Raw genomic sequence first — 14,425 nt, 5'->3', positions numbered from 1 at the left:
GGAAAAGGAAGTGGAGCAAATTCCTAGCTGATGGAGAATTGCAATGCTCCTGCACCCCTGTGACAGGCAAAAGGAGGATGTGTCCTACTTCTCCATGACACTCTCTGCAGGATGTGTGTCCATGTGTAATTTACTGAGTGCACATGAGGGAACCAAATCAAAGAACCTTGTGCATGATAGCAAGATATGTGCAGGAGAAAGCAGGAAGCTCCATTGCTTGTAGAAGAAATGAAGGGAGCGGTTGGGGTAGGAGGATGTGCCCTTTCACATTTGGCTGTCTTTCATAACACCGTATTCCTGACACCTTTGCCTTGATATCTGCAGCCAAAAGGAGTCAGAACATTTGAGAAGATGTGGTGCTGTCAGCAGCACAGCTGCATAAAGCAGGGAGCAGCTTCTAGGCAACTTAGACCAGAGCCCTTGAGCAAGGATTATGTCGTGCTCTGAGGACAAGTTAGGGAGAAAAAAGGGAAGGTTTGGGCTTTTTTATGGACCCCATCATCAACTGGCAGCCTCACTCCCCTTCTGCTTTCCAGGAGAGCTTGAAACCAAGTGTTACAGATTTTCAGCCATTAATGAGGGGTCTTTTCCCACCTACCAAATGTGTTATGTCGCAGATGTGCATGAGGCTGCGTGGATGCAGGCACCATGCAACACTTGGGAGACAAATGATACTTCATACTTCAGTCCTCCACATGCAGGGCCACAGAGACTCCCTGTGCTCATCCTCTCACCCTCTCCCCTGCCTGCCAGCATTCCTCTCTGCACATCCTCACCTAAATGCTCTGTCCTACTTCCAATCCCACACCCATTATTCCACGTGGTTTTTCCACCACCTCTAGACATGCACACATATGTGCAGTCTAATCCCCAGGCACCCTTTCATCCACCTGCATTTCCTCTTACATCCCCACGGTCTTTGGCACTGCTTTCCTTATGATGCTCAGCAGCTCTTGCCCACACACCAGCTGGTACTCACTCGTGCTCACCAGACTCTCATGTTCTCTGCCTCCGAATGCCCCGTGCTGTAACCAAGCTGTTACTTGTTCAGTTCAGTCATGTGTGTGTCCTGTCAGACACACATCTGCAGTCAAGTGGCCCAGAACAAGACCAGCGTGTATCAGGGTTAAAATGAATATGCTGGGAATGTCCCTCTTCTCTAAACTCACACCCTGATATCATAGCCCCCAGGGGGATCAATTTGTGGTGTAAAGAAAGCTGTTTGTGGTTTTCATTGAAGGAGAGCACAGGGGAGGAAACTCCAGCCCAACACCTAGCTCTTCAAATGAAGTGACTTGTCAAGTATGCAACTGTGGCAGGGATTTGAGAAGCAGTAAATTTAACAGCACTCACTTCCACTGACAACCTGTCATGTGCTTGAAACATAAATAGTGGTGGAGACAAATCACCGCTGTTTTCCTATTAAGCTTTGCCCACTGGCCCTCTATCTTGCCAGCAGCATTTCTACCTGGCCTGCCTGTGTGCCTTGTCTCAGGGACAGATGTGCCTCCCCATCAGAGGCTTTGGGAGAGTCAGAACAGGAATTATCATGCTGTTATTTCCTAGGTGTCCTTGGTGTCTGGGTACTTGCTCCTCAGCTGATGGATTTCTCGCTCAGGCTATATGCTGCTGGCATCTCCTCCTTCCACTCAAGGTTGAGGAAACATGGACCCTCTCCTTAGAGGGCTTATGGTTTTCACCCCTGCCCCTGGTTTCTGCCACACAGACTGGCAGATGGAGTAAATGAGGCACTGATTTGAATAAAAGGGTAGAGGTGAAGTTTTCCAATGCACCTGAGTGACTTACAGGCACAAAAGCCATTGAAAGCCAAATGGTCTTGTCCTGTTAAAGCATTTAGTGGCTTTTGGAAACTCTGCTTTCAAATATCAATTATTATATAACCATTTAATAAAACATGCCATCAGAAGCTCACATTAATTTTTACAGACATGAGAGACATCCCTTAGTGCTTTAAATTGAGGAACCAGGGATTGAGTACATTTCACCTTCTTCCCTCTCTCTCTTACCAGTTTTGATGCCTCTTCCTCTCTCTCCTCAAGGAAGATGAAATCATGGCAGTGATTAAGGTGGCCTGCTCTGTGCTGTTTAATTAGAGCAACTGCTGTTTCAGTTCCAGTGAAATTCTCAAGGTGTGCAGTTGCAAAGGCACTCTAATGAGACCCCTGCTTCTCTGGGAGCTTGGCAGAAAGGAGCCAAAGAGCCCTCAACATAATACGGATGCTTTTTCATATTTTTTTGAGTCTTTTGGCTGACTGGGCCCCTGTGGGACCAAGACATTTCTCTTTCCATGGGAACCAAATGTGTCTAGGGAGTTGAGAGAAGAGAAATAAATGGATTCCTGTCCATGATAGTAATAGGGGGATTCAGAGAGGCAAAGCCCAGTAAGACACATTTTGATTGACATGACTGGCCATGGTCTGCTCATGCCAGCACATGCTCATGCCAGTTACAGTTGTTGGAAATTTTATGTAATCATCAGAATAACTACTAAGGAGTTGGTATGAAGGCAATGAAATATTTTTTCGGTTTGTCTTCAGACCCCTTCCTAAACTTATGGGGTAAGCTGTAAGAAGTCAGAAAGGAGTTGTTTACTATTTCTTCTACATACAGTTTTCTGCTTTCTCCCATTCTGATGACTCCCTTCTTTTTTTCCCATATATCTGGGAGAGAAACCCTGCTTCACAGCCAGGATTTTCAAGTGTGCTGATGGCCAACAGCTGCACTAGCAATGGGAGTAGCTGCATCAGGGAGCAACAAGACCTCAAAACTAGGGCCTGTATTTCCTCTCTGCCTGCCTCCCCTGTAGGATTACACAAGATGCAATATTAGGCATGGAGCAAATGCCTTCCTTCTCCTTCACAGCCACTGCCTTGTAAGTTTGAGAGACTCTTTATTCTTTGGAAAGCAAGGGAGTGGCTAAATGCATAAGAATTAAATATCCTGGACCGAAGCAATCATTTATCTGAAGTGCTATCACTATGAATCAACAGCAGACACCTCAGATGATAATATCACAGGAGCCAGCCCAATTGATCAAAAGTCTCTGCAGTGTCTGAGCCCAAACAATCTCTTCCTGGCACACCCCACCCTGCCTCAAACCTCTGTGATTCTCACCTTGATAACTGGCAATATCTGATGCCTGCTGAATTCTGAATTCAGCTACTCAGTCTCATCTCCCAATCCCTTGTTGTGCTCCCCACAAAGTATTCCCTTTTCTTCTTCCACCAGGAGCAGATATGGGGGATGGTGTCAGGAAATTACTATGCTGGATCTAATTGAGAAACACTGCAGCAAGGAGAGGGGTCAACAGAAAAGCAAACAAAACGATTTTTCAAGAAGCTAATCCACCTATACAAATATTGGCGCCAGGAATCACAACACTCTGGCGTGTTTTTGAAAGGGTAAATCTTGCTAAGGGGTGGCTTAACTCTTTGACCTCATTTCCTCAGTTGAAAACTACAGCAGTTTAAAAGCAGAGTGGCTAGATCCAGGCTGATACAGAAATCCCAGTCTTTAGGTTTTGTTTGTGAAGTTGGTGTTCAGAGAAGCCTCAAAGAAAACAGGGATGAACTACAGGAATTGCCATCTTGCAAAAGGACAGGAGATTCAGGGGCCATGTTATCTGGTCATGAAGCGTTTGGCTTCACCTTACAGAGAAAGAGCCACAGCAATGCCTAAGCTTCTGAGTTAATGCTCTTTCCCGTTTCAAGTAAATTTGTGCCAATTTGTAATTTCTCAAGACTTCTTCCAAGTTTCGAACATATAAGAATGTAATTCTGTGGGCTAAGTTGAATCATTGAGGAGGAGGGGGTTGTCAAATTTAAAAAAAAAAAATTAAGTTAGCTTGAAGTTCTGGGTTCATCATTACCCTCTCATCCCAAGAAGTATAAGTGGACATAGGACAGAAGGGAACAAACACCTTATATTTAAAAAAAGGGAAATATTCTGGTGGATGCCTACAAAAGCAAGCCACTTGATTCTTGAACAATGGTATATTGAGCTTGTCTTGTGCTACATAAGACACAAGAGACTTTGTAAATAACATAACAAGGATTTTTAAAGATGCCACCAAACACAGACCAACCCCTATAGTTCCTAGATTGATCAACTGGCACAGTTGGTACCAGTGAGTGCCATTGCATGAGGTTTCCCTAAACTCTGGGGCTGACATAATGATTTGTGGAATTAAACTAGGGACTGCATTGCAGTCCATCATTGCTCTTCACTGGCAGGACAGAAATTATACAGTTCAGTCAGGCTTCTTGCCCCAGAAGGGACTTGTTGCTGTCAGTCTTTTCTTTGGTCTTGTGTTCGTGAGGAGGAACTTGTCTTCAAACTGTACAACAATGATAGCACAAGCACATTGTCCAAAATAAGAAATCTTGTAGTAAAAGGAGTACATGAGGCCAAATGAAATGAAACCATCTGACAGAGTCACTAGAGACTGTAACAGCTGACTGCTTGCTCTTGTATTTTATGCCTTTCATAAGTGTCCATGACATGCAAGAAAACTCAGTCCCCTGCATCAGCTCTGGGCTTGCATTACGATTTTGTGCTTAGCACAGTGGGAAACAAAGACCTATTGATTACACACCCACACCCCCTGCAAACACACTCTGATGTTCCTCTTGCCAGGGGCAAGTGCTGGCCCATCCTCTTCTTGTAGGTGGTGGAGGAAGAGGGCACAGGACCTTGCAGTGCTGACCACACTGCTGGGAGCGAGATTGGTGTGCTGCCATCCACATGTGCACATTGAACAACTCCTGCGCCTCAGCTGTGATTCTTTTGTCTGACTTTCTGTTTTCAACCTCCATTTCATTAGCTGCTCCAGCACTGTCCTCACAGCCCTGATGAGTTACCTGCCTTCCTAAGGCTCTCAAACATGTGGTGACATCTCATTCATTAATCTAGCTGATGGTGACTCCTACCTCATGTTATTTTAAAGTACCCTTCAAAAGGCAGCAGGCAAAAATTTTGTGATGCAGAAATGGTGCAACTATTGGTTTGTTCATGTTTATATGTCATTTTCTTGGCAGTAAAATTAAGGCTTGGTGTTTGGTAGCATAGTCATGACAACTTGCACTGCAGTATGCAACACTTAGGGAGTACAGTATTGTAGTTGTGACATTACATGACTTAATTTACCTCATAGTTTATAATTTACTTTATACATTGGCTTTCCAGCCAAGTTCTGTTCAAGAGTAATTAATCTATCCAAAAAAATGCTGTTTGTGTTCATTAAAAAAAGTGTTAACAAATTTGGGCTAAATTCAGTAAGTAATTTTGAGGAAAAAAAAAATGTGATCTTCTTCAACATGAAATTGTCTGATTTAATTTATATCTCAAACTGAGGCAGAACATTATTCCTTCTTCTGGTTCATCAAAGAGAAGAAGAAAGCCACTGGTCAAACAGCGGGCTTTGACCTGAAGCGGGTCTGGATTTTTTTTCAGGGAATGGGTCACTTTCTATCTGGTGTTCATGTGTGGATTTTTAATGGAAAATCGAATCAGCTGCTGACATGAAGTAGTATATTGCACACCTGTTCTGTGCCCAGACTCAGGGCTGTGTGTGAGAGAGTGTGAGGACCCTTAGCGGTCGTTTATAGAAAAGAGGGGGTGGAAATTCAGAGATAGAGCTGATGTGCTGAGGCTGCCTCAGGCAGATGACCCCCACTGACACGCACCCACAGCCGGGATGCAAACTGCATCTGAGCTGTCAGATTTTGGCTCCCAGCTCCTGGGTAGAGCCATCAGTGATGGGCAAACAGTCCCAAGTGGTTTGGTCAGTGCTGTCCCGAGAGAGAGAGCACAGAGACATTGTTCAGTCTGGGGAAACTTCTCTCAGCCTGGAGGGTTTTGTTTGCATGCTGGATGCGTGGAGTTTGAGAAGGAGGAGCCCATAAAAAGCACGGGCTCTCTTAACCCTGGTCATGCCCAGTGGGTGCTCATGTTCCCCCAGCCAGGGAGTTCCTTGGGCACTGTCCTTGGCTCAGGAGGCAGGGCAGGCAGTTTTGCACATAAGATGCAAATGTGATTGCTGATGAGCAAAGTCCTGGTGAACACCAGGGGAAGCCATGCCAGAGCATTTCCTCCTGGTCTGACTCATTTTTATTCATGAAACCAGAGCCAGGCCAGAGCCCTCCCTGGCACTGCTCTAGTTTTTTGGTTTATGTGTAATAGCTACAGACCTGAGGGCATGGGAGGCATGAGGCCAACTTAAACAATAAATACCCTGCTGTGCCTTGCTGCTTAAACAGAGTAATTACTGCCTTACTACATGTGACCCCTCTGTTCCTGTCCCTGTGGCAGTTGCTATTTCATTGCTCCCTTTACACAAGGGATGGCTGTGCTTCTCTCCCAGCTGTACATCTCTCTGTCTGCCGCTGTCTCACCTCCCATCTTTCTCACTCACTCTGTCTCAGTGTGTTTCTCTTTGTCAGTAGCTGAATACCATTTTCTCTTTTTCTCAGTCACTGAAGTCTCATTTTTTTTGTGTTTCTCTCTCCCAGCCACTTTCCCTCTCTTCGTTCTCCGTTTTTTCTCCATGTATTTTTATCTTCTCTCAAACTTTCCCCGTTTTCACCACTTCCCATGCTACTCTAGGTTTTCTGCCTGCCTTCCTCACTGTAGCATTATAGCACTAGCTGTCCCTTTGCTTATCCACCATCTGCTTCTCTCTACCGCTCTCTTTACTAAAAACAAGCCTCTTCAACTAAGGGATGGGAAAAAAATGACGACAAGCTCATTGGAATCTGTGATGGCTGAGGAGACAGGGACTGATAAATGAAAACTTCAAAGTTTTGAATTAAAAAAAAAGAAAACCCTCAGCTGGAGGTAAAACAAAAAAAAAAAACAAAACAAAACAAAACAACAACAACAAAAAAAAAAAAAAAAAAACAAACAAACAAAACAAAAAAAAAAAACAAAAAAAAAAAAACCAAAAAAAAAAAAAACATGTCAAAGGCTCCCTTAGCTATTTTTGGCTTTCAGAAGCCTGTTCCTAGGGAATAGAAGGTGCAGAGGGAAGGAGGAAAGTTAGGTGAGCAAAACCTCAAACACTAAATGGAGAGCGCAGAGACAACAAAACCTGCAGTTCAGCAATAGAAGTTGCTACACACTAAAAACTTCAAATGGCATCCATTGATTTCCTATCTTTTTTATCTCCTTGCATCTTGTTTTATGCCCAGCAAAGATGCATAACCTATTCTGCTCCCCAACTACAAAGATGCTTGGAGGGAAAACAAACACAGGAGCAGGGTGGCTGATCTCTTTCTCCACATATCAAATGCAAACAGATACTTTCAGCAGATCTAAATTTCAGTTTAATTTAAGACTACAGCAGTGTTAAAAAAAAAAAAAAAAAAAAAGACAACTAAAGTAATCTCTGCACAAGAAGAAGCCCAGTGTTGGATGCACGGACAGGAGAGGAGATGAAACAAAACGTGTCTATCACCTCTGGAGATCAGCTTCCCCTTTGGAGATGTAAGAAACTAGGGCATGAAGGGAAAGGCCTCTCTGGTAGAGAATGTGACTGAATGCATTGCTGGCCCTGACTACCTGAAAGAGCTGTCTGCACACAGTACAAGTGGGATTTTGACTGGGTGTGGGTCATCTGTACAAAGGAAGTATTTAGCCTTTGAGGAAAGAGTAATGGTGTGTAGCAGTGTAAGGGGCCGTTTGGGTAGAGGTAAGAAGGGCCCATAAATGCCTGGGGAACATGTCAGTCTGTGTTTCTGCACACACAGGTGGATTTATAGATGTGAAAACAAATAAAATATTTGTCATATCAGTATATAAAATACAGAACATATATATATGTAAATCATATCTAGATGAGAGCACAGGCAGGTGTGCACACCAACAAGGACAATATGCAGAGACAATGGGGTTGTACAAGGGTATTTTCAGAGGGTAAAGGAAAAGGAAGGCTGCTTGCCAGCAGGCTAGCATAGCCAAGCAGATTTGCTGTTCAGCTTCATTATTTACTGGGTCAAATTAGGAAGCCAGGGGATAGGAAATGTGGCTGAGGCAAGCAGGCCTTCAAAGCCTTCCTCCTGCACACATCAAAGCTGCTGCCGCAGATCCCTCTGCAAAAAGGCTTTGCCAGCTCCGAGCAGCAGCAGCCGCCTGGCTCGCGCTGCTCAGGGTCGTTCCCTCTTGATTTGATTGTCAAGCCTCCTGGGCTTGTGCTCTCTCTATCTCCAGCCTCCAGAGCAGAAAGCTCCTCTTTCTGATTCACTGGGACAGAGTTAAGGAGCTACAGCTTGGCAAGATGGCGTTTAATGGGGCTGTAGCAGCAAGCCAAGCTAACTATGAACATTTGAAAGACAAAAATCCTGCAGGGAAGCAGGTTGCCTGCAGTCATGCAAGGGGATGGTTTAGGATGCAAAGAGCTGCACTGACTGAGAAGTCATTCACCTAGGGGAACCTGAAAGGATCCTCACTGGGAAAGGGCTGTACTGAACCAGGCAGAACAGCCAGGAGACAACCCTTGTCAGCAAAGAAGCTTTGGCAGTTTGGTCAGAATTTCATCCCTTGATAATCTGCTCAAGGCAAATGTCTTCTCTTAATGGGAATGGGGTGGCTGTCTTGCCAAGAGTTGGCAGTACCTCTTTCACCTAATAGAATATGTTTATTGTTATCAGTACTGAAGAGCATTGTCCAAGCCTTCTCCCTCCCTGCTTTGATAAACTGCATAGTGACAACCATCAGTTCCCTACCGAAGCTGTCTCCTGTGCAGAAACATTTGTAAATTCACTCGATGTATAAAGCTCTGTTCCTACTCCCCCAACTCCCTGTTTGCCTTAGAGGTTAGAGTTAATATGACTCACCTAATCTGGCTGCCAAAGTGAATTAGTGAAAACATCTCTACAGCTCTCTGCAAGATATCACAACCTGACATTTCTCTAACACGCTGTGATACATCTTTCCTCTCCCTGCTCTTTAGAACAACACCTCTATTTTATATAAATGCTTTTTGTTAGAAATGGTTAATGTGCTCTTAGAGGGGACAAGGCAGCAAGTAAAAGGGTCTGTCTTGAAATTGAGGGCAGCTCAGTTCTTGTAGCAAAATGTTGATGCTCAGGGTCACCAGTGCAGAGACAAGAACAGTGCTACCACTTATACAGCAGGAGACTGTCACAGAAACTTTCCCTGAAGTGTTATGCTTATATGTGTGTCCTAAAGCAGGGGAATGAGGAGCTGAATAGGGTTATTGATGTCTTTGACATGCCCTTTAGAACAGAAGTCATGCCTTTCACTTATTGCCAGGGCACTCCACTGGGCAAGCCAGCAGCTCATCATGTCTTGGGAGGAGTTCTCTGTAGCTGTGAAAGCTCTCCTGCCAGACATGGTACACAGTACACTTCAAGTGTATGTATGTATGCAGGGGAGAAGCTCAAAAACATCTTCCCTTGGGAAAGTATCTACCCTTGTAGGTTACTTTGGAGCTCCACTGATGTAGTTCTCTGACAGACTTAACAGCACCCGTAATGAGGGTGCCACTCCATTAGAGTTGGTTAAGTCACCCTCAACCCTGTCTTCATTACAGTGACAGTCTTGTGACAAGGGCAAATTGCAGGAGAAGCAAGTCCCACTTGGAATGAGCCCTGTGTATAAACAAGGCAGAATTGCAGAGCAAATGAGTTGCAAAACAGAGGCAAATTATGTTTTAACCTTTTCTTTGTGAGTCTTTCCATGATGTCTGATTAACTTTCCAGTCAACTCACTGACCTACCAACTGGAAGTACTGCTGTGAAAGGAGAGGAGTGTTGGTTGTCAGCTCAGTTTGGGGGTGGGATTTTTAAAGTGCTTTATTAGCAGGTAGTAATATGAGCAATATGCCATAAGAAAATCTGGGAATTAAGAGAGTTCTTCAACAGAAATTATCCCTGTTGTAGCAAAACCAGAAACAATGTGCTGCATCTACAGACAGCAGCATGGTGCAGTAGTTGCAATGCAATCCTTCATCTGTGTTCAGCCACGTAACACCTCATCTGAAATGCTGTGTTTAGTTTGGGGTATCACACATCCAGAAAAATGTAAACTTGTCAGAGAGGTCTAAAAGCAAAGAACAAGAATGATCAAGAGCCTTAAAAAGCCTCACCTACAGAGGAAGGTCGAAAGACCCTGGCAATGTTCAGCCAAAAGAAAAAAAGAAAAAAGATGACAACTGAGGGAGGAACTAAGTGATTTAAAAGTTGATAAAAGGCTATTTCAGGGAAGGAGGGAATGATTTGTTCTTTTTGTCTGTAGTGGTGAAGACAAAAGTAATAGCTTTAAATTGCAGCAAGGGAGACTCAGGTCAAACTTCAGGAAACTGCTCCTGTGGTAAGGACAGCAAAGCACAGGAACAGATTGTCAGGAATGGCTGCAGAATCTCTGCTGCTGGAGCACAGAGGATGGCTGTGTCCATGACATGATTCATGTGTCCTGCTTGAGACTGGGGAATGGATTAGATGGTGACTGAAGTCCCTTCCACATTTCTGAGACTCACCTAATTCTGGTCCTACTGGGGTTAGGACTCCCTAACATATTCATGAATTCCAGCAATAAAAAACACCTGTGAAAATCCCACCTTACTTCCTTCTCCACTGACTCTTCACAGCATCAGCCCCAGCACAGAGGACTGAGAGCCATGTCCTGGCAGCAGGAGCCAACTTTGCCTCCTTACCCTGTGCAAAATGCTGCTGCCATGCAGGAAGGTCCTGCAGCAGACTGTTGGGGAATGCAAAAAACAAAGCAGTTGTAAATTTTAGACATAGCAATGAGATTTTCACTACCTGAACATCTGGTAGGAGCTGGAAGAAGGGACTGCTGATTGGCCCTGCTGAAAGAGAGAGGGAGCCCTTGTCTTTACATGAGTTTAATAGGTACACTGCTGTTTTCATGCCGAGCCTCCGTGACGGGGGTTGGTTTTCTCCTAGAATGATTCTGAAAATTGGCTTTGAAAAAGAAAAAAAAAAAAAGGGACAAAAATAATTATGTAAGGGACAGAGTTCTGAGCAGATTTTGAAGCTTCTGAAGTTCCTCTCTGATGCTGAAGGGAACTGCACACAGCTGGCATCACCAGTGTGTGTGGCCAGGCTGACCTGGCCAAGACACTGCAGTAAGTCTGTGCCTCTGGGGTGGGATTTGTTGCAGGTGGCTCCATGGGAAGTTCAGCTCCAGAGACCAGACTTACCCACTGCTTTCATGCAGTGCCATAAACCAAGGTGAACAGTAGGCACTATTTGAACTCTCTCAAAAACTGCCCTTTTTGAAGTGGGCAGGGTTTCACAAGTGCTCAGCACCTGTTGAGCAGAAAATATCTTCTGGGCAGAGAGTTTTTTGGAAAATCTGACCATTCTCTGAGGAACCTGAATGGGAGCTCTTTTGATCTGACCTTTTATTTTTTTTTTCATATCTGTCTTTTACCCTTTTAGGATTGGGGGCTGATTTCTCTAAACATACACAGGCACACACCTGGGGCTTGCCATTTCCAATGCTGCAGAGCAGCGCTTACAGCCCTCTGAGAGGAGGAAATGTGGTTCAGATTCTTTCCAGGAGTTGCCTTACTTTGCTTTCTGAAGGAATAGGGTAGATATACCAATCCTAATATTTCATGCTTCCCTGGCAACTTTCATGCAATGAATCCAATGTGTTTTACATGGGTTAACCTCACTGCCCTGCTCTAACCAGGAGGTGATGGAAGAGGGGGGGCTATTTGCTGCAGTTTACAGAGGGAGAGCAAAGGAGTGACTCACTCAAGGTCACACAGTGAGTTAAAAGCAAGGCCACAGACCTCCCTCGATTGCTGCCCCCATCCACAACCCCGACTGACACTCAAGTCACTGTTTTCCAAAGTGTGTAAGTGAGGCAGCACAGTTTAAATGTGTCATTTCATATGTACAGTAGCTCAGGGATGCGTGATGATTATTGGTCTCTGCAGATCAAATTGTGGTTTGTTTCTCTCAGTTTGGCTGTGTTTAACGGTAGCTTGAGCTGATCGATGGCACTTCAGGGTGGTGGTTGCTCTGGGAGACAGAAAGACATTTTTCACAGTTTTGCAGTGGAGAAAAGGGTGCTGACAACACATCTGAGGACCCAGCTAGCCCTAAACCAGCATATCACCCACAGCATGACTAACCTCTGGTGGTACTCAGCCATCACACTAGTGAACTTAGTCTGATCTTACGTGGTGGAGATTTTGCTTCTCAGCCTGGGCAGCCTGTGAAATGCTACGTATTGTACCACCTGTATGGTGCCTTCCAGATTTTCAGGTTTCAGCGGCTTCTGAAATAACTTTTAAACGGCTCATGACTGTTGTTTGTTTGCAGACTCCATGTTGTGATTGTTCCTCCATGGCAATTTCCTAAATCTGAAAGCCTAACAGAACCACTCTCTGCATTTTTCTGTCCAGGCAGAGAGTTTGAAGGTGAGGAGGAGTACCTGGAGATCCTGGGGATCACACGAGAGCAGTCGGGCAAGTACGAGTGCAAAGCTGCCAATGAAGTTGCCTCAGCAGACGTGAAGCAAGTCCGGGTCACTGTGAACTGTGAGTACATCGCAGCTGGGGCAGGGCAACAGGGAGAGCTTTGCCCACAGGCGAGGGTTACTTCAGGATAAACAAAGAAGTGTTTCTGGGCCTGGATTATACAATCTGAAGAGAGGGCACTGAGAAAACTGTCTGCAATCAGACACTTGCCACAGGGTACAGTTTGTGTTTTAAACCTGGTAATATATAAGAAAAGGATGGGGGAGGTCTCTCTGTGGTACAGAGAGACAGCCAGAGAGGGAGAAAGAGAAAGAGCTGTGAGTTGCCCCCGTCTCTCCCCTCCGAAACACTGGCAATGCCTTGTTTTCACTCATTGATATTTGGGTGAACAGTAGCGTGAAGAGAAGCTTCACCAAGGCAGCAGGCAGAGATAAGGGAGGGCTCAGCTGGCTCAGAGCAAACACATGCCTGCCTGCACCCAGCCATCTCTGCAGAGCCTACATGGCTATCTCAGCCAGGGGACACGGGGCAGAGGCACGTGCTAATGACAGGGCGCAAAAACTTAACTTTTATGCTGGTTTCAGGTCATTAGTTTAAAGCTCTGTCTAAAAGACTCTTCATGCACCAGTGCAATACAGAAAGGGGTTTTGGCCAAAGGATACAGCAATCCCCTAAAAGCACCAAGTAAGCTGTGGCTTATTTCCACACATGTGGATTGGGGCATGGATGCCATCCCATATGTGCTTAGACAGATGTCCACTTCACTCTGCTGGCATGCTCCCCTCACAGGAACACAAGATACTTCAAACTGATGTTACTCTTTAATCCTGCGCGTGTATATGTCCACCTCCATACTTGTATGGCTTATATTTGGCACTAGAGTGATGTAAAGTGAGCTATCCCCATGTACCTGCTTCGTTTCCTTGCTGGGAGACTAATAACTTTGCAGCAAGGATGGATGAATAGGAGGTATATCCTCTCCTGACCTTCTTCAGTTTAAATTGAGACTTAAACCAGAATATTAACTTAAATTGAAATTGGAGATGGCTACAGACATATTTCTGGGTGCATATTCATGCCTTGATTCACAAATAGAACTGCTAGGGAGCAGGTTAGGGCAGAGAGCTGATGGCATCAAGAGTTTCAGGTAATACCACTAATTTGACTGTAGGTGATTATAGCACCTTTTAATACCCTTCTGGCTCTTCATTTTTTTTCCCTTGGTCCCGTGTGGGCCATCACATCAAATCAACTTTTCTGTCTTGCTAAGAAGTTGAGGTTATAGGCTCCCTGCAGCATCTTCTGAATCTACAGGTTTTTATAGTTCCTTTAGAAACTGGGTAGCAGTGGTTTAGTATCAGCTGCCTCATGGGCCAAATTTGGCATTAATATGAACTGTCGTAACAGATTTTCTGCACTGAAAGTATAGAAGTGTCAAAAACAGCTGAGTTTATAAACTGGAGGCTTTCCATGAGAACCAATTAATAGTTTCAAACATTTCTGTGAAACATAATTTCAATGGTGTTTTAATGTGTTTGAAACAGACTGTATAAAGTCAGAATGTTTGATTTTGATTTAGTTTCAACACGTAATAATTATGTATGCCATGGTAAGATCTTAAACATTTTAACTGTTGAAAAATATGAAAAAGTGATGTTAATGTGTGGTGTAATTCATAATGTAAGCAACTTAAAATTCCTTAAGGACAGATTTTTTTCTTTTGAAAGAAAGGAAAATAAATCTAAGAGACTATGAGGACCAAGCAGGGAAAAAAAACAGTCCTATTAGAGGAATGAAAACTAGATATTTGCCTACATCTTTCCTCATCCTGCTTTGTTAAACAACACCACAAGAAGCATAAAGTGGGAAAACCACAGTAAGTTTGAAAAATGGGGCCTGTCCCATCTCAGGAGCTTCCTGGCCATCTCT

The 14,425-nt window shown here is 44.4% G+C and overlaps 1 protein-coding gene across 8 annotated transcripts in view; it reads left to right on the top strand.

Moving 5' to 3' along the window:
• LSAMP (limbic system associated membrane protein) overlaps positions 1–14,425 on the top strand; it is an 889,023-nt gene that overhangs the window by 841,461 nt on the left and 33,137 nt on the right. For all 8 annotated transcript variants that reach the window (XM_054002813.1, XM_054002791.1, XM_054002799.1 and 5 more), the window contains one exon: positions 12,422–12,556. In XM_054002813.1, the coding sequence (XP_053858788.1) occupies positions 12,422–12,556 (135 nt within the window). The remainder of the gene's footprint in view (positions 1–12,421; positions 12,557–14,425) is intronic.

Source organism: Vidua macroura, chromosome 2, assembly GCF_024509145.1.
Source record: "Vidua macroura isolate BioBank_ID:100142 chromosome 2, ASM2450914v1, whole genome shotgun sequence".
Taxonomy (NCBI): domain Eukaryota; kingdom Metazoa; phylum Chordata; class Aves; order Passeriformes; family Viduidae; genus Vidua; species Vidua macroura.
Note: the sequence above shows the minus strand (reverse complement) of the source record. Positions and strands in the feature narration are given on the sequence as shown.